The sequence below is a fragment of the Saccopteryx bilineata genome, chromosome 2 (assembly GCF_036850765.1).
Source record: "Saccopteryx bilineata isolate mSacBil1 chromosome 2, mSacBil1_pri_phased_curated, whole genome shotgun sequence".
Lineage (NCBI taxonomy): Eukaryota > Metazoa > Chordata > Mammalia > Chiroptera > Emballonuridae > Saccopteryx > Saccopteryx bilineata.
The window spans coordinates 28,403,787-28,426,629 of record NC_089491.1 but is presented as its reverse complement, the minus strand read 5'-3'; the positions used below and the strand labels follow the sequence as shown (position 1 = coordinate 28,426,629).

The 22,843-nt window shown below is 39.6% G+C and overlaps 1 protein-coding gene across 5 annotated transcripts in view; it reads left to right on the top strand.

Annotated features, from left to right (window-relative positions):
- FKTN (fukutin) overlaps window positions 1–21,885 on the top strand; it is a 62,435-nt gene extending 40,550 nt beyond the window's left edge. For 3 of the 5 annotated variants that reach the window (XM_066256599.1, XM_066256598.1, XM_066256600.1), the window contains exon 10: window positions 16,142–21,885. In XM_066256599.1, the coding sequence (XP_066112696.1) occupies window positions 16,142–16,355 (214 nt within the window). In that variant the 3' untranslated portion in view covers window positions 16,356–21,885. The remainder of the gene's footprint in view (window positions 1–16,141) is intronic. The other 2 variants (XR_010729048.1, XM_066256602.1) reach the window with 2 other exon arrangements.
- Window positions 21,886–22,843: the final 958 nt, after the last annotated feature.

The following is a 22,843-nucleotide window of genomic DNA, read 5'->3' as shown; positions in this document are numbered from 1 at the left end:
AGATGCCAAATTTCATGTATAATTTAGGGGCTTTAAAAAAAAACATGCTATGAGCACAGGCTCATCTGGCTTGAATGTGGGCTCATTAGCTTGAGCACAGGGTCACCAGCTTGAGTGTGGGATCATAGACATGACCCCATGGTCACTGGCTTGAGTTCAAGGTCGCTGGCTTGAGCAGAGGTCCCTGGCTCGCCTGGAGCCCCCGGATCAAGTCACATGAGAAAGCAATCAATGAACAACAAAGGTGCCACAACAAAGAATTGATGCTTCTCTGTCCTTTCCTGTCTGTCTGTCCCTCTTTCTCACAAATAAATAAGTACAAATATAAATACATTTAAAATATAAAAGCAGCTATGAGAAAGTTTAGCATAGAAATTAAAGGCATGAAGCCAGTCTGCTTGCTTTTGAATTTGATTTCTGTACTTGACCAGATTTATTACCTTAGGAAAATTATCTAACTTCTCTCTACCTACGTTTCCTCAAGTGTGAAATGGGAATAATAATAGAAATTGCTGCATAGAGTGGTTTTAAAGATTGAGTTAGCACACAAAAATGGTTTTGAAGAGCTTTAAACATTTCCCGAGTGCTGAGTAATTATCAGCTGCTATTAATACTCCTCATAGTAGTAGCAGTGAAGAAAACTATTCTTAGTCTTATGAGAAACTTAGAGATTCGGAACCTATATATCAATATTTATCTTAGTTGTGAATTGCCACAGCTATTCTTAGAGAACTCTTATGAGAATGTTACCCTTTTCTAAGAAAGATTTTTAGAGCTAATATCATAATCTTGTTCTTAATTTTTTTTCTAGGGTTTGAATTTCTTCTCACTGACAATGATCTGAAACCCACAAACCTCAAAAGAACTGTTCATTTCTAACCACTCCATTCTGGATAGAAAGCACTTGCTTCATTCTGCTTTCACTGCTCTTTATGGTGGCAGTGTTTGGGAGGTGTGAAGTGTTCTGATTATTTAACAAGAGAAATGAGCAGTGATAGAACTGTCTGGACAGATGGTGTGAGTCCCAGATTTCCCATCATGTTACTGTGACCTTAAAAGGCAGAGAAAAGAACGGGATGGCTGTGTAGAGTAGTTTCTCTGGAAGATTCCCCCAGCCATATGCCATTTTCATTCTTTTCAGCACTATTCGCTTTAAGGAACTGTAGTATTTTCTAGATGGGGGAAAAAACCCATGAGAGCTAGTCAGAAGGTCTTCTTTATCTTTATAATGTTCTACTTTTTATTCATGCATGATTAATTCTGAGAAAAGCTTAACAATGTCATAAACTACTTACCATTTTTAAAAAGGTTAGAGAGGAACTCAGGAAGGAATAAAAAAGATTTCTCTTTCAAAACTTTGCTCTCTGCCTTCAGAATGATGTTTTTGATCCTAAGATTTAATAATGATTATATTAAGAGCATCAATAAAGATATAGCTACCATGGCATCTGCTAGATATAAAGTACTGTAATAGGTACTTTATAATATCAAGTAATTTTCACATTATCCTTTTTAATGGGTTACATGTTCTCTCTCCAAGTAAGATATGAGGAAACTGAAGCTCAGAGAAGTGAAGTAGCTGGCTCAAGGTCATCTTGCCCTCCAGACCTGTTGGACTCTTCAGCCTAACTGCTTCCTTCTAAGATAGGCTAAATCAGTGAATGCATGTAATGACTTCACAGCGATATGTGGCTAGTAAGTACTGTATAGGTATTGGCTAGTATTTATTATTACTATTACTACCACTGTGCTGCTCTGGCACAAAGCGTAGCACCTTCAACATAGTGGCGACTTGGGTTAGTTATTCTCTGGTCACGCATTTTCTTCCCAGGTCTCATATTCATTCCATCCTTTATTTGTTTTTAAATTTTTCTGTTGATTTCAGAGAGAAGAAAGGGTGAGGGGGGAAAAAGAAAGAGAGAGAGAAGCAGCAACTCTTTGTTCCATTTAGTTGTGTACTCACAGATTGCTTCTCATATGTGCCTGACCAAGGCTCGAACCTGTGACCTTGGTGGTTCGGGACGATGCTTTATCCACGGAGCCATCCAGTCAGGGCCTCAATCCTTAGTTTTTAGTCCATTACTCCTTTACCTGAATATATTCTTTTACCTAAAAATCTAAATTCTACTCTTAGCTATTGTCTGGATTTTTTATATTTACCAGTATTTTTCTTCTCCAGAGTCCCAATACCAGTAACAAAGAGTAATGAAATAATTATGCCTCTAGGATGTGAAGATTTTATTCCACAACTTCACAGTTCCTACAGATTCCATATTTCTTTAGATAATGTCTTTCCTTCCCATCTAAGTCAACGGATGTAAGTAAACACCAGAAGTTGGAGAGGTAATATTAGTGGTAATAATAGAAATGAACTTCTATCGAGTATTTACTGTGTGCTAGGTACTGTGCCAAGCTTTCATGCGCATCATCTCATTTAACCCTCACAACAAGTTTATAAGGGAGATTTCATCCCTATCACCTTCCTTTATGGGTGAGGAAATGAAGGCAGAGCTAAGACTCAGGCCTAGGGCCATATCACTTCAGAGCCCATAAATTTTGTTTGTTTTAATTGATTTAAATTTATTATGTTTACATAGATTCAAGTGTCTTACCGAATACATCCCCCCCACCCCTATGTTCCCCTCAACATCTCCCTTGTCCCCCTCCCCCAACGCCCTTCCCCCTTCCCTCCAGGATTTGCTTTTCTGCTCTCTATAACGCTGTGTTATGTGTATATAATTTCACCAATCTCCTTCCCTTCTCTGATCCCATCCTCTCATCCCCTTTCCCTCTGGTCCCTTTGATTCCACCTCTGCCTCTGTTCCATTGTTCATTGGATTCCTCATATGAGTGAGGTCACGTGATATTTTCCTTTCTCTGCCTGGCTTATTTCACTTAGCATAATATTTTCTAGGTCTGTCCATGTTGTCGCAAAAGGTGACATTTCCTTATTTTTCACGGCCCCATAGTATTCCATTGTGTATATGTACCACAGCTTTTTAATCCTCTTGTCCACTGACTGGACACTTGCAGAGTCCATATTCTTATCCTTATGTAGTGTTAGTGTCACCACAGTCTGTATCATGTTGTTAATGAGCAGCTCCTCGAGAAAAATTAATTCTGTTTCATTGTAACAATGATGAGATGCTATAGGAATGTAACACTTGTTTGTATCAGTCTGTTGTAAAACTGGTTTCATTATGTGCCATTTCCATTAAAGTCACAGGACCAGTCAATGACAATAAGTGAGCACTTCTGTTCATTGGCATTCTCAGGGTAATACGGCCACCTCTGTGTCCTCTAATTGACTATCTACTGCCCCGTGGCCTAGTAGGGGGTTCCTTATACCTTCTTACAGTTGCAGTTTCTGCTTATTGTATGCATCTTCAGAAATTTTGAATTTTTTTCCTCTGTGGGTCTAGACTCCTATCCAGGTGTGGCTTTAATATAATTTGACATTTAATTTCTGTAAAATGTATTTGTTAACTGCTATGTGTTAAGGATTCTGATGTGAATGTGATTTAGTTTCTTCTCCGAAGGCTCTTATAATCTAGACCCTGGTCGGGAACCTATGGCTCGCAAGCCACATGTGGCTCTTTTGATGGCTGCATCTGGCTCGCAGGCAAATCTTTAATAAAAAATATAATACCATTAAAAATATAAAACATTCTCATGTATTACAATCCATTCATTTCCTACCACTCATGTTCATGTTTGCGGGTGACTGGAGCCAATCACAGCTGTCCTCTGGGACAACACTACATTTTATTGGATAATGCATAATGTACATATTGTGAAGTCAGGAAGTAAACTTCCCTCCTTTTAATTAAGTAGTCAGCTAGCTAATTGCAGAAACCCTTTTAACGAAGAAGATGGCTAAAAGAAAAAAAAGATGAGGAGTATTGTACTTTTCAGCAGGAATGGACGAGGAATTCGCCTTTGTGGAGAGAGCAGGTTCTGCAGTGTGTCTAATATGCAATGACAAAATTGCATTGATGAAACATTCAAATATAAAGCAACACTTCGACCCACACCATACTACATTTGCATTGAAATATCTAGCAGGGGACAGCAGGAAGAAAGCATGTCAAGAGCTACTGTGCAGAGTGCAAGCTAGTCAGCAGCAACTCCATGTTTGGACCCAACAAGGTGACTGGAATTCTGCTAGCTTTGCTGGTGCTTTAGCAATTGTGAGAAACGGGAAGCCATTCACAGATGGGGAGTATGCCAAAACATTCATGCTTGATGTTGCCAATGAACTTTCTGACGACTTTTTGGATAAAGACAAGATAATCAAATGAATAAAAGACATACTTCTATTGGCAAGAACAGTTCACGATTGTACCATCATGATGGCAAATCAGACTGAGGCAACACAAGTGAAGGACATAAATGCAGCATCATTCTTTTCTCACTTTGGATGAGTCAACAGATATAAGCTATTTATCTCAGCTCAGCGTGATGGCAAGGTATGCTGTCGGTGACACACTGTGAGGAAAGTCTTGCTGTTTTGCCTATGAAAAAGACACCAAGAGGGGAGGATTCATGAAGTCTTCCACTGAGTTTGCTAAAGAAAAAAATCTGATGGATATACTTATTTCAGTGTGTACTGATGGTGCTCCGTGTATGGTGGGAAAAAACAGGATTCGTAGAGCTTCTTCGTGAACATGAAAAGAGACCCATCCTAAGTTTTCACTGCATCCTACATCAGGAGGCGCTTTGTGCTCACCAAGGTGAGCAGCTTGGTGAGGTGATGTCACTGGTCATTCGGGTGGTCAACTTCATTATTGCCCGAGCTTTAAATGATCGCCAGTTTAACACACTGCTGGATGAAGTTGGGAATAATTATCCTGGTCTGCTTCTGCACAGCAATGTGCGTTGGTTGTCAAGCGGGAAGGTGCTCAGCCGTTTTGCGGCTTGTCTGAGTGAAATCCAGACTTTTCTTGAAAAGATAAACGTCGATCATCCTGAGTTAGCTAACACTGAGTGGCTCCTGAAGATCTATCTCGTGGACATGACAGAACATCTGAACCAGCTCAATGTGAAAATACAAGGCATTGGAAATACAGTCTTATCCCTTCAACAAGCAGTGTTTGCATTTGAAAACAAGCTGGAACCTTCATCACTGACATTGAAACAGGTCGTTTACTACACTTTGAAAAACTGGGAGAGTTTAAAGATGCATGCACAGCAAGTGACCCTGCTCAACATCTTGATCTCCAGCAGCTAGCAGGCTTCCCATCTAATCTCCTGCAGTCATTCAAAGCACGCTTTGGAGAATTTCCTGAGTGCACTCATCTTTTTAAGTTCATCACGTATCCACAAAGTGTGCAGTGGACAGTGCCGACCTGAGTTACATCCCTGGTGTCTCCGTCAGAGATTTTGAGCTACAAGCTGCTGACCTGAAGGCCTCAGACATGTGGGTGAATAAGTTCAAGTCACTGAGTGAAGATTTGGAAAGACTTGCATGACAGCAAGCAGAGTTGGCGAGCAAACACAAGTGGGGAGAAATGAAAAAACTTCAACCCGCAGACCAGCTATTGTCAAAACTTGGAACGCACTTCCCGTCACATACCACACACTGCAGCATGTGAGTATTGCTGTACTGACAATGTTTGGCTCTATGTATGCATGTGAGCAGTCTTTCTCACATCTAAAGAATGTTAAGACCAACCTACAATCATGTTTAATGGATGGAAGTCTCAATGCCTGCATGAAGCTTAACCTCACCACGTATCAACCAGACTACAAAGCCATCAACAAAACCATGCAGCACCAGAAGTCACATTAATGGTAAGAAGTACTTTATTCATCATTGGTTAGCAACAGCATAACAACGTTATTAAAAACAATTCAGAGACTTATTGTACTTTAAAAGTGTTGGTCTTACATAAAGTGCACACATTTACTTGTATTTAGTGTTAAACATATTGTATGGCTCTCATGGAATTACATTTTAAAATATGTGGCATTTATGGCTCTCTCAGCCAAAAAGGTTCCCGACCCCTGATCTAGACCATGGAACAAATAGGTATTAATGCATTCTACCAGCAGTACAGGAATTGAAGTACAGTGGGGTGCCACATAATGTTGCTTTGGTCAACTACAGACCACTTACAGGACAGTGGTTCCATATGCTTATAATAGAGCTAAAAAACTTTCTACCGCCTAGGGACTCATAGTCATCTTAACATCACTGCACAGTGCATTACTCACGCAGTTTTGGTGATGATGGTGGGAAGGAGTCTACTGCACTGCCAGTTGTGTAAAAGTGTAGCACATACGACTATGTGGGATACATAGTATTAGATAATGATAGTAACCGATGTTACTGCTTTATGTATTTACTATGCTCTACTTTTTATTGTTACTTTAGAGTCTTTCTGCTTATAAAAAAATTACTTTGCTGTAAACCAGTGTGATGCTGGCAGCAGCCTCATCCATCTCATGTATACCTCATTTGACTACATTGTTTTATCTTGTGCTTGATTTTATGTTGTGTTGTACAGTAACCTGCTGCACAGGCTTGTAGTCTGTGAGCAATAGGCCCTGCCACATAGCCCAGGAGTGTAAGGGGCTACGCCATCTACATTTGTGGAAGTGCACTCTGTGATGTTTGCACTAGATGAAATCACCCAGTGACACATTTCTCGGACTATCCCTGTTGTTAAGCAGCGCATGACTAGATGCATCATGTATAGTTGAGATACCAAATCAGCTCTATCTAGAAGCAACGGCAAGGAAGTGTGGCTTTAAAATAGAGAAGCTGTTAGACTTAGGAGGAATATTGAGAAAGGCCTGGTAATACATTTACTTAACTATTTTTCTATTTAGGTTGTTCCCATTTTTTATTATTAAAAAGTCTGTGTGCATCTTTTTACATAAAATAAAAGCTTTATTAGGGATTGTTTCCTTGAATAGATTTCCAGAAGCGGAATTATTATTGCTGTTGGTGCCATTTGAGAACTAGTCGGCAATGTTCTAACACAGTAAAAGTGTAACATTTTATTCCTCAATGTCTTTTTTCTTTTTTAACTATTTAAGGCCCTTAGTAGCTGCACAGGCCTCCTTAATCTTTCTTGTCAGCATGCTCTGTTCCTCTATTCTGCCTGCCTTTTTTTCAATAAACTTTTTACTTTGTGATAATTTTAGATTTATAGAACAGTCACAAGGATAGTACAGAGAGTCTTTGTATACCGGTTTCCCCTAATGTTAACACGGTTACCATAGTACAGTCAATTAGTCAAAACTGATTAAGCAACATTGGTACATCATAGTTCACGAAATTCCAGACTTTAACTGTATTTCACCAGTTTTTCCACTAATGCCCTTTTACTGTTCTAGGATCTAATCCAAGATACCACATTGCATTTAGACACCAGGCCTTTTGAAACTTGATTTTAGGCCAAGATGTTTAAGCATGTCAGTAAGTAGTCCCAGTTTATCATACATCGTCCCCTGGCCCAGCTCTCCCCAGTCAAGGCCATTGAGCTGCCTTCTCAGTGCCTGTAACTGAAATGATCTCCCCTCCCCCTGAATTTCCACAGATTGCTTTTTCCTCTTGGCCGCTCTCACGCTTTCTTTGGGTATTTTGCTGATGAGTCTGTCCTTTCCGAGTTCTAGGTAGAATCAGGCCTGGCAGATCCATCAGGCTGGGTGAGACCCCTCCTTGACACTGAAAGCCGGCCCTCCTCCAAGTGCAGTCTGCAGTGTTCTGTCAGGGTCGTAAGGTGACACCAGGTGATAACTTGATCCCACCCAGCAGCTTTGGGGAATCAAAGCCATCAAGTCAAGTCACCCCAGTTTCCATTCACTCTGCTGTACAAGAAGTTCCAGACTAGAGTTAGGAGCTGCATCCCCATCCTCGGTTCTCGGCCTCATACATGCTCCCATAGTTTCAGCTCTCAGAAACACAGTTGTCTTTTTAGTACTGACAGCTGTGAAGCTAAAAAGGCATATTTGAGTAATTTCTTTAAATGAGTACATTTAAAACATTGGCTCTTCTAAAAATGGTTTCACATTTTCTACGCTGTTTATGCCTTCATATTTGACAACATAAAGATTATATCTTAGGTCTCCTTAATTATACCTCCAAGGAGGCACAAAACTGAGTCCTTCAGGGAAGAACTTTGAGTGCTGTGTCGTAATTCTATACTTATGCAATACGTAGAAGTGGCAGTTATTTAAATAGTAAGCTTTGTTTGTTTTTTAAAGAGGATACCTCAGAATGAATAAATAGCAGATCTGTTATTTATGTGAAGTAAATTATATTTTTTAAAACTGTCGTATATTAGGTTTTTGAATATAATTCTTTAAGACAGTCTGTAAGGTAGTATTTTGTGATATAAAAGCATTTTCAGGATAAGACTCATACAGAAATGTTTATAGCAGTTATTCATGGTAGCCAAGAAATGGAAACAACCCAAATGTCCATGTTCTGGTGACCGGGTAAACAAATGACGGTGTGGCCCAACACTGGACACTACTCAGCCAGAGGGGAAAGAACCGCTGGTACGTGCAGACAGGGACCTGGTGGGGCTCCAGAACGGCATGCTGAGTGGCGGTCAGAGAATAGTAACTGTGTAACTGTGTGTACTTGAAATTGTGGAACAGGCAGGACAGATCAAAGCTGTGATAAGATCATTGATGGCCCGGGCCCAGGGTTGAAAATAAGAAAAAAAATATTCTGAACCAAATGTTGTGTTAAAATATTTAATAAAATATACCAATAGTGGCCAGAAGATAATGCAGTAACATCTTCCAAAAACTAGGAGAAATAACTATCAACTTAGAATGTTCTGTACAGTTAAAATTAATATTCAAGAGTGAGGTCAAGATAAAGACATTTACATGTGTATGCAAAGACTAAAAATGTTTATGTCTCATAGACCCACACGTAAAGACTTATTAAAGACCAGAAGGAAGACATGCTATGTATAAACGGTGAACACAGATGGATAAAATATGTCAGTAAATTTGTTAGTCATTGCCTGCAAATAAACAAGAAAATAAACAAACAAACAAAGACAGTGTGTTAAAAATAAATTGAGAAGGAGGTGATTTGCCAAGTGTTCAAGGAGTAAAGTGTACTAACTTTCATGTCTAGGAAAAGGATAAAGACTCTGTCTGCATGTAGTCTTTATTAGAAAATGGTATAGTGAAGTATGTATATTAAACAATGAACTAACTCTTACAAACAGCAACTACTAATGGATAAAGATATTTAAAACTTTTGATTAAGTAGAATGAAAGATAATTTATAAACCTTTATTAATCCAAAAGAAAGTAGGAAAGAGGTGTCAAAGAAAAAAATGTGGTAAACTGAAAACATGTAAAAATGATCATAACACCAATAGTCAGCACCGAGATAGCACGTACTATATATGTGTTAAATACTGTTCTGAGCACTTCACATTTATTTATTCATTTATGCTCACATTTCTCTGAGGTACTGTTAGTACCCTCGTTTTATAGATGAGGAAGTTAGGGCGCAAAGAGATTGACCAAGGTCACACAGCTAATAATTGTGTGAAGGCAGGACTTGAGCCCAGGCAGACTGGCCCTAGAGTTCAAAATACATCCAGGTATATAATTTATTACAATAAATGTTAATAGATGAAGCTAACCTACAAAAAGCTGTAGATTATCAAATGGGATAGAAAAACAAAATATAGCTATACAATGCTTGACAAGAGGCATACTAAAGCAAAATCACACAAAAAAGACTGAAAATTATGGGAATAAAAAATATACCCTGATATTATTAACCAAAGAAAACTGTTACTATATATAATTTTAGCATCAAAGGAGAATTTGAGGGGAGTATTAAAGGATTAAAAGGCCCACTACATAATTTTACAAAGAAACGGTCCACAAAGAAGAAATAATATTCATGAGCTTATGTGACTCTTAACAGTATTGCCTTTAAATATATAATCGATAACTAATGAAATTCTAATGAATATTTGGTATGTCCACAATTATGGGAAATATTGATATATTTTTATTTACTTTTAGTTTTAAAACTGCTGATTCAAGCACAAAAGATTAGTAAAAATGTTGAAGATATGAACAAAATTAATAGGCTTGATCTATTTGATATAGAAAAGTTTTTGCCCAACAAATGGTAATATACTTTATCTGCTCTAAATGGAGCATTTTACAAAAGTTGATTATGTACTGCAACATGAAGACAGTCTTAGTACATTTCAAAGCATTAGTAAAAATTGTATGTGTAAGATTCTCCACATTAGCAGATTAAAGAGGAAAAACCTAGATGATGATGTCAATAGATGGCATTATATGACCACAATAGAATTTAATTAGAAATCAACAATTAAGAGGCATCTTTAAGATGTCTGGTAACTTTAAAATGCCCTCCTTAATAACTAATTAATTAAAAAGGAAATAATAGTGGGGCCCTGGCCGGTTGGCTCAGCGGTAGAGCATCGGCCTGGCATGCGGGGGACCCGGGTTCGATTCCCGGCCAGGGCACATAGGAGAAGCACCCATTTGCTTCTCCACCCCCACCCCCTCCTTCCTCTCTGTCTCTCTCTTCCCCCTTCCTCTCTGTCTCTCTCTTCCCCTCCCGCAGCCAAGGCTCCATTGGAGCAAGGATGGCCCGGGAACTGGGGATGGCTCCTTGGCCTCTGCCCCAGGCGCTAGAGTGGCTCTGGTCACGACAGACCAACGCCCCAGAGGGGCAGAGCATCGCCCCCTGGTGGGCAGAGCGTCGCCCCTGGTGGGCGTGCCGGGTGGATCCCGGTCGGGCGCATGTGGGAGTCTGTCTGTCTCTCCCCGTTTCCAGCTTCAGAAAAATACAAAAAAAAAAGGAAATAATAGTGGGAATTATAAAATTTTTAGGACTCAAAAATAAATGTATTGCATATCAAAATGTATAGAATGCAGTTAAAATGATAGAGGCAAAGTGAAGGAAGGAAGTTGAGAAGAAATGAATAAGAGGGTATCAAAGATCAACAAATACAAATGGTGGTTCTTTTCTTTTTCAATTACTTTTTACATTTGGTATTATTTTCTATTAATTTCAGGTATACGCATAGTGGTTAGACAGTCATATACTTTACAAATTGATTCCCCCCAGTGTTTCAAGTGGTCACCTGGCACCATACGTAGTCATTACAGTATTATTGATTATATACCTTATAGTGTACTTCCAAATACTGTTGCTTAAAAAAAAATTAAAAACTAGTGAAGTAAATAGACGTTTAGCAAGATTGATTAAGAAATAAAATTAAGAATAATATTCAGTACTCAAACCCAGGATGTTTGGCTTTGTAGTTCTTAACTATGTTACACTGACTCTCAAAAGAAAATATTACAGACAACTTTATGTCCATAAATGTGATAATTACATAAAATGTGAAAATGATAAAATTTTCTGGAAAAAATAGAAATGTCAGCGTCAACTCAAGAAGATCTAAATAACCTCATTAAAGAAATTGAAGTAGTAGGTCCTGGCTGGTTGGCTCAGTGTTAGAGCGCTGGCTCAGCATGTGGATGTGCGGGGGCACACAGGAGAAGTGACCATCTGCTTCTCCACCCCTCCCCCTTTTCTCTTTCTCTTTCTATCTCTCTCTTTTCCTCTCCTGCAGCCATGGCTCAATTAGTTCGAGCTAGTGTGAGGAGGGCTCGGTGGCCTCTGCCTCAGGCGCTAAAAAAATAAATGGCTGCCCCAGATGGGCAGAGCATCGCCCCGTAGCGGGCTTGCATGGTGATTCCCAATTGGGGCACATGTGGGAATCTCTGCCTCCCTCCTCTCACTAAATAAAAAGAAAAGAAATTGAATTAGTGACCCCAAATCCTCCTTTTCCCCCTCTTTTCCTTACCAAAAGACCTAGAAAGTTTTACCATGCCTCACAAAATAAACTATTTCCTCTATTAGGTAACCCATGTCAGTAAATAGACAAAAGAGGAAACTGCTTTAAGCAACTCATTTTGTAGAACTGATAGCAATACTGGACTTGGACAGTATGCAAAAAAAATTTTTTAAGGGAAATTACAGTCTTGGTGAACACAGATAAAATATCTGAAAGAAACAAATAGAATTTGTAGTGTGTATTAATATAATTCTCAACATTAAAGGTTTAAAAGATTAAAGGGAGAAAAAAACTATGTGATTATTTCAGTAGATGACATTTAAAACTTGATAAATTTCCTAATTAAAAAGAAAAAAGGAGATTTTTTAGTGGACTTGGAATAAAAGAGATCTAGAATCCCTTTAACCTGATACCAAAAACCTAGAGTGAGCAATCGTATTTAATGATAAAACTTTAGAAGCCTTTCTATCAAGATTGGAAAACAACATAAAAGTAAGTACTGATCCTACTTCTATTAAGCTAGAGGGTTTAAGGCACCGAATAACATAAGGAAAAGAAATTAAGACTTAAAAGAAGAGACAAAATAGGTAACAAGAATAAACCATTTGTGTTGTTTTACCGGAAATTCTTGTGTAATAAAATGGCTCTGCTGTCTCCACTTCAGAGTTTGGTGTAAACTTATATTTAAAAAGGTCAGATTCAGTTGTAGTTGATGTCTTTAACTCACTTGGACTAGCTAACTAGTAATAAAAAAGGTTTTTCCATTTAGCAATAATGTTGATAGGTTGTACATACAATTAAACTGATGAAATTACTTTATCCAACCACCAAAAAGTAGTTTTGTAGATTTTAAGGGTGTCTGGGAAACAAAAAATGGTCTACTCCAACTAACTCTTTTTTTTCTTTTTTTTTCTTTTTCTTTTTCTTTTTATTTTTTATAAATTTTTATTAATGTTAATGGGATGACATTAATAATTCAGGGTACATATATTCAAAGAAAACATGTTTAGGTTATCTTGTCATTAAATTATGTTGCATACCCCTCGCCCAGAGTCAGATTGTCCTCCGTCACCCTCTATCTAGTTTTCTCTGTGCCCCTCCCCCTCCCCCTAAATCTCTCCCTCCCTCCCTCCTGCATCCTCCCTCCCCCCACTCCTGGTAACCACCACACTCTTGTCCATGTCTCTTAGTCTTGTTTTTATGTTCCACCAATGTATGGAATAATGTAGTTCTTGTTTTTTTCTGATTTACTTATTTCACTCCGTATAATGTTATCAAGATCCCACCATTTTGCTGTAAATGATCTGATGTCATCATTTCTTATGGCTGAGTAGTATTCCATAGTGTATATGTGCCACATCTTCTTTATCCAATAGAAGATTGGATAAAGAAGATCCAACTAACTCTTAATTCTTTTGTGCAAAATAAAGTAAAAAGGGTATGAAATAGAAAAGGAACGGAAGGGATGTGTGTGCGTGTGCATGTGCGTGTGTGCGTGTGTGTGTGTGGTGTGTGTGTGTGTGTGTGTGTGTGTGTGTGTTGGATAAGAGCCCTTGAATTCTGCTTTAGGGTTGCTTTGTCTCAATTTAAGTGTGTTCACATTTTGGATCCTGTCAGAGCTTTAAAGTTTAGACTACTTGGCTGAACTTACTCTTAGCTTTAAAAGCTGAGGTAGCATTGCAGACCCATGTGTATTATTAGCCATTGTTTACTGGTAACCTGGACAGAGGACAAGACATGCACTGCTGTGTGTCACTCATCCCCCTTCCTTTCCGCAGTCCCATTTCACAGCCAGGTTTTATGTTTTATGGTTTATCTTTCCTCCTACGAAGTTGGAATTTTCTCTCTGCTGAGTGAATTGACTATTACTAAGTGAAAAGAAAACCACAAAAAGTTTAGGATGTTTCTATTTAGCAACGAAATTAATGTTTGAATTAAGTTGTCTTTGAGTTAACATTGTTTATGTGTTTAAAATATTTTGGTTTTATTCACAAATTTTTATTGTTCCAAATATTGCTTTTGTGAAATGTGTGGTATTCTTACTCACCGTGTCTATCCTGGACCTATGATTTTTCTTTCATCTTTTTGACAAGACTGCAGAAGCTAATATTTGAGAAGTTTCTTGGCTTATGTTACTAGATAGACCATGATTTTTGAACCTCAGTGTGTTAACTTTATAGGATGGGACAGGTGGACATTCTGCTGACCAGCATCTGATTGCTGGTGATGGATGGATGTGTCTGATGGCAAAATAAGCAATTCTATGAATATGAGTGTGCAGAGTAAAAGTAGGACCAGCAGATGGTGGAGCTAGGCCATGTCTTATTTCTCCCTCGGCTATGGGATTTGCCGGGCTGATTTTCACAGAAGCCAGCTGGGATTGTCTGTTAACTGCCAGGACCCATTGATTGGGGTAGAAGGGACTTGTTGATTTCTTTCAAATTTGTTCAGCCTCTCATTTTCATGTATTTCTTTATGTTCATCTGGTGATAAAACATGATATTCAAAAGCAGAATATATGAGAACTGGCCTTTTCTTGGAGAATACCCCAGTTAGATCTCATTTCCATATGTCTGATTACACTTTGATATCTGTTTCTTTTTCCCTGTTTCTTTTTTTTTTTAATCCTCTAGTATTTCAAATTTCTGTAATCTGTTATTTTCACTTCAAATCTCATTATTGAAATTTATACCCATGTTGTGAAGAGAGGACACATTTTTCAGAAACAGCAACACACAATATAGGAGTATAATAAAAACTTAAATCTAGCAAAGCTGATAGTTTTCACTTCCCTTTGCAATACATAAAGTTGTATTTACCAATCCAAAGTACCTTTAAGAAACATGTTTAATTTTTGAAACTTACCTATTAAATTGGGATCGTTCTGCCATAGCTAGAATAAAATTCAGCATAACTGATATTCCTTGAGCTGGGTTACAGGTGCTCGTTAGCAGCTGAAATGGAAGGAGGCAAGGTGGACCCCACTGGTGGGTTCCTGTGGGGTCAGCAGCCTGAGAGCTCCCTGGAGCCGTGCTTGCTGTGCAGCCCACGGTAGTCCAGGCTGTGAAAGAAAGACTCACCTCACACAGTGCTGTTTTAGTGTTCTTTAGTAGCAGCTTGGGTTTGATGGGGATTTAATGATATGTAAACTTAAAAATAAGTACGGAAAAAGAAAGTTTGGGGCTGAGGACAGAGATAAAAAAAGGGCAGGTGATAAAGCAGAGCAGAAAGAAAGTGGTTTGTTAAAGCTGAGCAGGCAAGGGAGATGTTGAGGGGAATGCATTCGGGAGACACTAGAATCTATATAAACACGATAAATTAAAAAAAACTGAGCAGGGGATGGAGTGTGGAGTTTTACTTGAAAAGCCAAGTTAATGGGTCCTGCCTACCATGTGCTCGTATTGTGGTAGGACATTCTCACTACAGTATGAGCTAGGAAGGGAGTTTGAGAAATACCCTGGCAGACCCTGGGAATTTCTTTAGCTATCTAACCTGGGTATGTTATTAACAGCGATCTGGGACACAGAAATTAACATGACCTCTCACAAAGCTATACGCATTCGTGATGCTCTTATTGGAGAAGGCCGTATATGGCCAGGATCAGTTCAGGCTCTCTGGCTGACCTGGGGGGTGTTGTTTCTCTCACTGCTGCAGGGCCTTCTGCATTGCAGTAAGAATTGCAGGTATTAGAAGTGTAATCAAACAGAGTATTTGTATATTGATGGGTTTACTGAGATTGCTTAAGGAGTGACTACAGCCAGATCCAAGCACTGTCCCAGCGTTTTCTGAACTCTGTCACTTCCTCCATCTTTTGGCAGCTTTTTGCATCAACTAATAGCAAAAGTGGCCATCAGCAGTGCTTCCCTCTGTCCTACCAATCCAGAGACCTCAGCAGAGAGGTCCTTTCCCCAGTCATTCCAACAGAAATCCAAAGCTGACTCTCATTACCAGAAGTTCTTCGCATGTGAAGAGAAGAAACATTTTTCAGAAAACACTAACAGCAACTAGAGGGCTATAACTTACTGGCTCGGCCCGGGTCTGGTTTAACCATCTGTGGAACATAGGGAAAGGGTCAGTCCCGAGTCACCAGGACAGGGAATGGGAGGGAAATCGGGAAGCTGTTAGCGTTAGAAGAGGAAAGTAGTGCTGGGCAGACAAAAACAATAAGATGTCCACCTTGTCCCCAAAGCTGTTTAGTGGGAAAGGACTGTCCTTTGGCCAATTGTTCACGAACAGCTGGGTTCCTTAGCTAAAATGCTCAGTGTTGCAGCCTAACCCCTCTCCACATTGCCTCTTTTGCCCAGATACCTGTTTCCCAAGTTCACATTGTGCTGGACTGAGTTTGTAGACATGAAGGTTCACGTGCCCTGTGAAACCATCGATTACATCGAAGCCAACTACGGGAAGAGCTGGAAGGTGCCTGTGAAGACGTGGGACTGGAAGCGCTCTCCCCCCAACGTGCAGCCCAACGGCATCTGGCCTGTTTCTGAGTGGGATGAGGTTATCCAGCTGTACTGAGACAGCGAGTGGGAACGGTGGACTTCCTCTCCTGAAAAACTGTGTAAAGGTATCTACTTGTCCAACAGAAATAGGAGCCAAAGAAAAAGGACAATTTTGAAGACGCAGAAAGGGTTCTAACTCCTAAGCCATCTGTTTTAATTCTCTCACCTACCACTTATAAAGGGGTCTCAGGTGCCAGGTGCTGTGCTGGGTCACCAGGAGAGCAGAGATGAGTGAGACAGAACCTGCCTCTCTCTCCCCTTCCTTTTCATACGCCCCCACTTTTCCTTTGAGGGAAACACCCCACTCAGAGGAGCTCAGATAGAGGACGTGTTCTCTCAGTGCTTTCAGATCAGTAGTGTTTGGGCTGCTGGATGGGCTTACCACATGAGGTTAAGGAAGGGATATGCGAGTTACAAAGAAGAACTCAGTCCTGTTCTCAGCCTTTAAGCTTGTGTGTTAGTACCTCCTTTAAGGTTGTGGAGTCTGAGTGAATACTCCGATGAGCTGACTTTCGGTGGCATCAAGAAGAGACGCTAGCAGATTCATTTTCTAAGCATCCTGCTGTGGGGTTGATTTAAAACACAGAGCAGCCTCTTATAAGAGAATGAGAGCTTGTTTAAGCCTTGTCAAAGATACCTAAATTTCCATACACTTTCTATTTTCATATCCGAAGTGAAAGGAAAACTTATGTTTCTGTAATGCTTACATTTCTAGCCATTGTGAGAATATTTTCACCAACTTCTGATAGCACTTGTTGACAAATCATTCAAGTGAGACCATGCTACCAGACGTGATTTTGAAAGGGTTGTCATCTCACAAAACCTACTTCCCTTACTTCATTCTCCACCATCTGTTAGGTAAAAATAAGAACTATTCATGGATATTTAATATTTTCTGATTTCTGTTTCTTGCACCCAGTTTTAATGTTAACACTAAAATATTAATAGACATACCTTTAATTTTTCTAAATGTACTCCAGTGTATTCATTAATTAATTATATTGTAGCTTCATAGTTTCCATGGATGGCCCGTAAACCAATTAAATATCAAGTAAGCCTACCCGTTTCCTCTCTTCCAAAACTACATCCAGTCTCCAAAATGAAGATAAACGGAAAACCGTGTAACTATTCCCCACGCCAGATCATAGTGTTTGTAAAGTTTGTATTCATTTTAGTGGTTCTCTGTGTTGAATATCAATGGGGCAAGGACTCAGACCTCCCTACTTTATCAAGTACCTCCCACTCGGAACTCCTCATTTCCTTTTCCCCCACAAAACCCATTTCTGAGTGGGCTGGGATGGCTCTGTCTTCCCCATCTTTTTCTGAGTCACTTTAATTATATATTCTAACAGAGAAGTGAAGGGATATGTAGGCACAGATAAACTCTTCTACCTTTTTTCTCTTTTGGTCCAGAAAAGAAAGCTAAATGTTTTCATCTAGGCTGCATAGGACTACTTTCTGGACCAGATTGGCAGGCTTTCCTCTAAAACCAGAGAGTTATAGGGGTGTCAGGAATGGCAGGTGTGAGGGGCTGGGCGGACGGAGTTTTCTTCAAACACAATGGGGAAAACAACTTACAACCACCCCATTCCAAATTTTAAAACCAGTGAAAATTTTCGTGATAATTGATGGATAACCAATGACCTTCCTCTCTTAGTATGAGCTTTCAATGCCATAATCATTGGGTCTTTTCATAAATAACGTAAGTAGGTTTTTAGGGACCTTTATAGATCACCAGTAAATTTGTCCCCAGATGACTGGCCACTATAATCAGCTTTTTCTTTGTTAGAAAATCAGCCCATAGAAATGATACCCAAATTCTAAAGTTTAGAATCTAATTTTCTTTTTCATGGTTGAAAAAATATATAAGTGTTCCTGGACAAAATACACTGTGCTTAATGAGGACCATTTGCTTATACTCAGTATCTCTTAAGCATATACACTCTACATTTCTGCCCATTCCACCCTGGGACTCCCACTGTTTGCTGGGAGTCCCTATTTAGGTTATTTCTCTTTATCTGACCCTGGAGTTCTAGGTCTTGAACTATTCAGAATCTAAGCTCTCTTGCCCCATTGACAGAGGTCCCACGTCCCTCCCTAAAGAGACCGCTGGCTGCTGGGATACCTTTCTTGATTGCCTTTGCTGCCCAGGCTTTAGCTCCTGGGTCCTACCCTCACTGTGGGGAAGGGAAGCGTTTCCCCAGACCCTGAAGGCCAGGCTTGCCTCCGATACAGACTCAGCCATACTTCCTCTTGTGCTCCTTAACAGTTGAACTTTGCTGAATGTCCAGCAAAGTTTTCAGGTCCAGTTTGCCTGACTTACTAGGAGAAAACCTCTTACATTAAGATCAGCAAGATTGACAACCTCTCTCTTAACAGCCAGTGCTCACCCAGGCCAGTAAGCAGGGAGCACTTGTTCTCTCTCCTCTGTGGCGGCTACTGACATCTACCCAGGGAATGAAACTGTGGTTTCCAAAACGGAGCATCCCTGTGAAGCCGGGCAGTGGGATCGCAGGTTTCCATGACTCCCTGGCTACCAACCCTGACACATGACCACCACATGGCAGAATGTCTGCCACTGTTCCCCCAGACAAGTTAACATTCAAGTGAAAATCACCCTGCTCTGACTCTTAAAAGCAGAGGGGGCCTCATTGCCACATTTATTCTAATCCCCTTATTTTATGGCTAAATATAAACCCAGAAATGTGTGATTTGAGCAAAAAACAACAGGCTAAACCCGGCAGTGCCCTGACTGTGGCCCACTGCCTGTTTGATGATGTCACAGCGCAGCCTCTAACCCTGCTCGGGATGCTGGGCAGGGAGTCCTCTAGTGCCTCAGCTGGACTGCACGTCAGGGTGTTACTGCCATTCCCACTTAACAGCCTTCTGTTTGGATAGAGAGCCCAAGGGGACAGAGAGGTCAAGGAGGAATGTTTCTTTTTTTTTCTTTTTTTAAAATTCAGTGAGAGAGACCAGGATCCACCTAGCAAGCCCACTAGAAGACGATGCTCTGCCCATCTGGGTTGTTGCTCCATTGCTCAGCAACCAAGCTCTTAGTGCCTGAGGCAGAGACCATGGAGCCATCCTCAGTGAACTTGCTCTGATCAAGGCATGGGTGCAGGAGGGGGCCAGAGGGGAAGGGAGAGAGAGAGAGAGAGAAGCGAACGGGGAAGGGGTGGAGAAGCATATGGGTGCTTTTCCTATGTGCCCTGACCAGGAATTGAACCCAGGACATCCACCCACCAGGCTGATGAGCCACATGGCCACGGCTGAGTGTTTCTTTCTTGTCCGAAACTCTTAGGTTATCCTTATACCTTTATCTGAAAATGACTTAGCCTCATAAGGTGAAATGGTCCATGTTTGGGTACATCAGACTTAGGTCATGATGCTCTTCACACCCAGAAGCTCCAGGTGTGTCCCATGCTACCTCTCTGCTTCCCCGGGAAACCATTAGCACCAGTCTGCTAAGAGCGCATTCCTGGAGTCTCTTCTGTTCCTCTCTATGGGTATTGTCTATGGCTACAAGTAGTTGAAAACAGAGTGTGCTCATTCCTTTTTTGCTTTCTGACCTCAAACCATTGTTTCTAGTCTTAGAGGGGTACAGATGGCAGGAACAGCGAGGTGTTATATAGGAAAACAGAAGTTTATCGATTGGGGACCAGAGCAGCATCTGGGAAACATACTTGAAATGAATTCTCACACTCTAACCTAAAGCCTCGCCCAATATCACAAGCTCAAGGCTACAAATGTTTCTAAGCCTCCCCTTCTTTTTACCTTCTGGAAAATGAACAGTTCTTTTATCCTCAATGTTATAAATCCCTGGGGAAATTTCCTCTCAAAACCTACTCAGAGAAAGTGCCACCTTCCCACCTTCTGACACATAATCATCTTTTGAAACAGCTTTAAAGCATGGAAGAATTCTAGTTCCTGATCTGTCAAACAAACTTCTCTGAAGAAATTTCCCGTCGCAGTTTTCTTCTTCCTTATCTTTCTCTGTGGGTAAGACCTGGGCGAGGTCGCCTCTGACATCTCACCAAGGGAAGGCAGGCTGTGGGCACGGAAAGGTGACAAACGTTTAAATTAGGCCTGAGTTTGGATCCCAGCTTCACCATGTAGAATTTATGGCAAGGGTCCCCTCAGCCTTAGTCTTCACAGGAGAGAACTGGGGAAATGGCGTGTCCTTCTCAGAGTCTTTAGTGAGGATTAAACGAAGGGGAAAGTGCTTAGCATCAGGCCTAGGATTAAGTAAGCACTCAAGACATGTTCCATTTCCTACACCCAGGTCCTTTTCTAATTTTTCTTCAAAAGGGGTAAAAGAAACTGTGGATTGGAACACAATTCTTACTCAGAAGGTTGCGTGACTGAATTTGTTTAGGAAAAAAGTTTTTCATCATATCAAGGTATTAAGGACAGATTGGATGGTTTATGAAGTCCGAGACTTGACCAAGTTGCCTCCTTCTCTAAATAGAACTTGTCTTTTATTTTATTGGTCAAGCCGTTGTCTGTTAGCATCTTGTTATACTGTCCCAATACGCTACCTGTTCTTTGGTTCCAACCATTTTACTCTCTGTACCTCCCTAGATTTGGTGCCTGCTCTGCCCTGGACTTTTTTTTTTTTTTTCAGTATTCTTCCTTTTGCTAGAGGTAAATCTCACCTCCTTGTTAGTAGATCTCTGCATAGCCAAAGGCAGATATAAGTCATGATTTGGAAGGGGAAAGAATTTAGAATACTTAGTTTCATTTATTGTCTACCCTAATGAATGAATGATGATATCAGTATTAATAAAGGATAATTGCAAGTACTCATTTCTACCTTCTTTCCCCAAATTTGTACTTCTGTCTCAACTAGGCAAGAATCAACAGGGTATGTGATAGTATTTTAATCTGTTCCATAATCAGAGAGAAATTCTAATTATAGTACATAAATTAAACAGACCAGTTCAATGGTGATAGCCTTTTACAGGACCAGTGCTAAAATAGGCAAGTATAAATTTTTCTAATGGGAAATCTATGTATATGTATTCTCTGACCTACCTTAAAATGCGCCACCTTGCCATCCACCAACCTAACCCAATGTAGCGATTATGTAGAAACACATTAATCTAAGCAGTTATATAATTATGAGCAGTTCTCTCAGTGAGGTTGAAAGGGAACATTAGGAGAATTAGATATACTGTATTTCATTCTATAAAACAATTATGCTGTCTCATGCACCATATTAATAAAATTACACAATTTTGTAGCCTTCTGATGACTCATTCTGAGCATGGTGAACGTTTCTTGTGTCTGTTAAATGAAAATCATATGTAGCTATTTATGTGTCCCTTCCACTTCATAACCACAGAAACATAGATGTGAATTTTCTAAACTAAGTGGTATTTTTAAACATGAGTAAATTTTAATGTATGCTTACCAATTTACTCTTTTGATTTTATCTTCAGGAACAGATAATTTGTGGTACTACTGAAAATACCTTTAATATTATTACTTTGATCAGAATTTGTAATATATAATCCAGATTGTGATGATGAATAAAATTTTTCTAATCTCTTGAAATATTCTGTGTTTATTTTTGAAATTTACAGTGGAAATAACAGCCATTAACATTTATAGCAATCTAGTAAAATAGTAATCTTGCCACCAGTACAATATTTCTAAAATTCAACAAGTCTACGAGTCCAAGCATTCTCAGTGATAATGCCTTCTAGCCATAGACCATCAGGAAGACACTTGTAATTAAAGAAAGTTAGGTTTGTTGCATTAAGAGTGAACACTCATCATGGAAAACTATAACATTTTAGGAAGGAGGAACTAGAAAGGGCTTTTAGAAGATTTGAACTAAAATCAGAATTGTGAAGAGTAACTGTGGTAGAGTGGAAATAACACAGGGTATGGAATAAAGAGTGCTAGTTTGTCTGAAACCAACAATGTCTATAAAAAGAATTACACACCATAACTGAGTGGGATTTATTGCAGATATATAAGGCCTGGCTCAGCATTTAAAAAATCAGCATAATCACCATGTTCACAAACATGAGAGACTTTCCCCCTAAGATTGGGAACATGGCAAGGATGTCTGTTCTTGCTACTCTTATTCAGTATAATCCTGGAAGGTTTTGCCTCTGCAATAAGGCAAGAAAATGAACATACAGATTAGAAAGAAAGGTAAAACTTTATTTTCAGATGATATGTCTGTCTATATTGAAGATAGATAATACCAAGAAATCTATTATAAATAAAAAGAAAAACCAACCAAACAACAACAAAAACTGGAACTTCCAAGTAAGTTTAGCTTGGCCACAACATGCAAGATCAAGTTCAACACCAAAAAATCTGTTGCATTTCTATATAGTAACAGTGAACATGTGAATACTGAAATTAAAAGCACAGTACATTTAGGGTCACTCTAAAGAAAATGAAGTACTTAGGTGTGAACTTAAAATATATATAGGATCTGTATATGAAAATGATGAAAGAAATCAAAGAAGATCTCAATAAATAGAT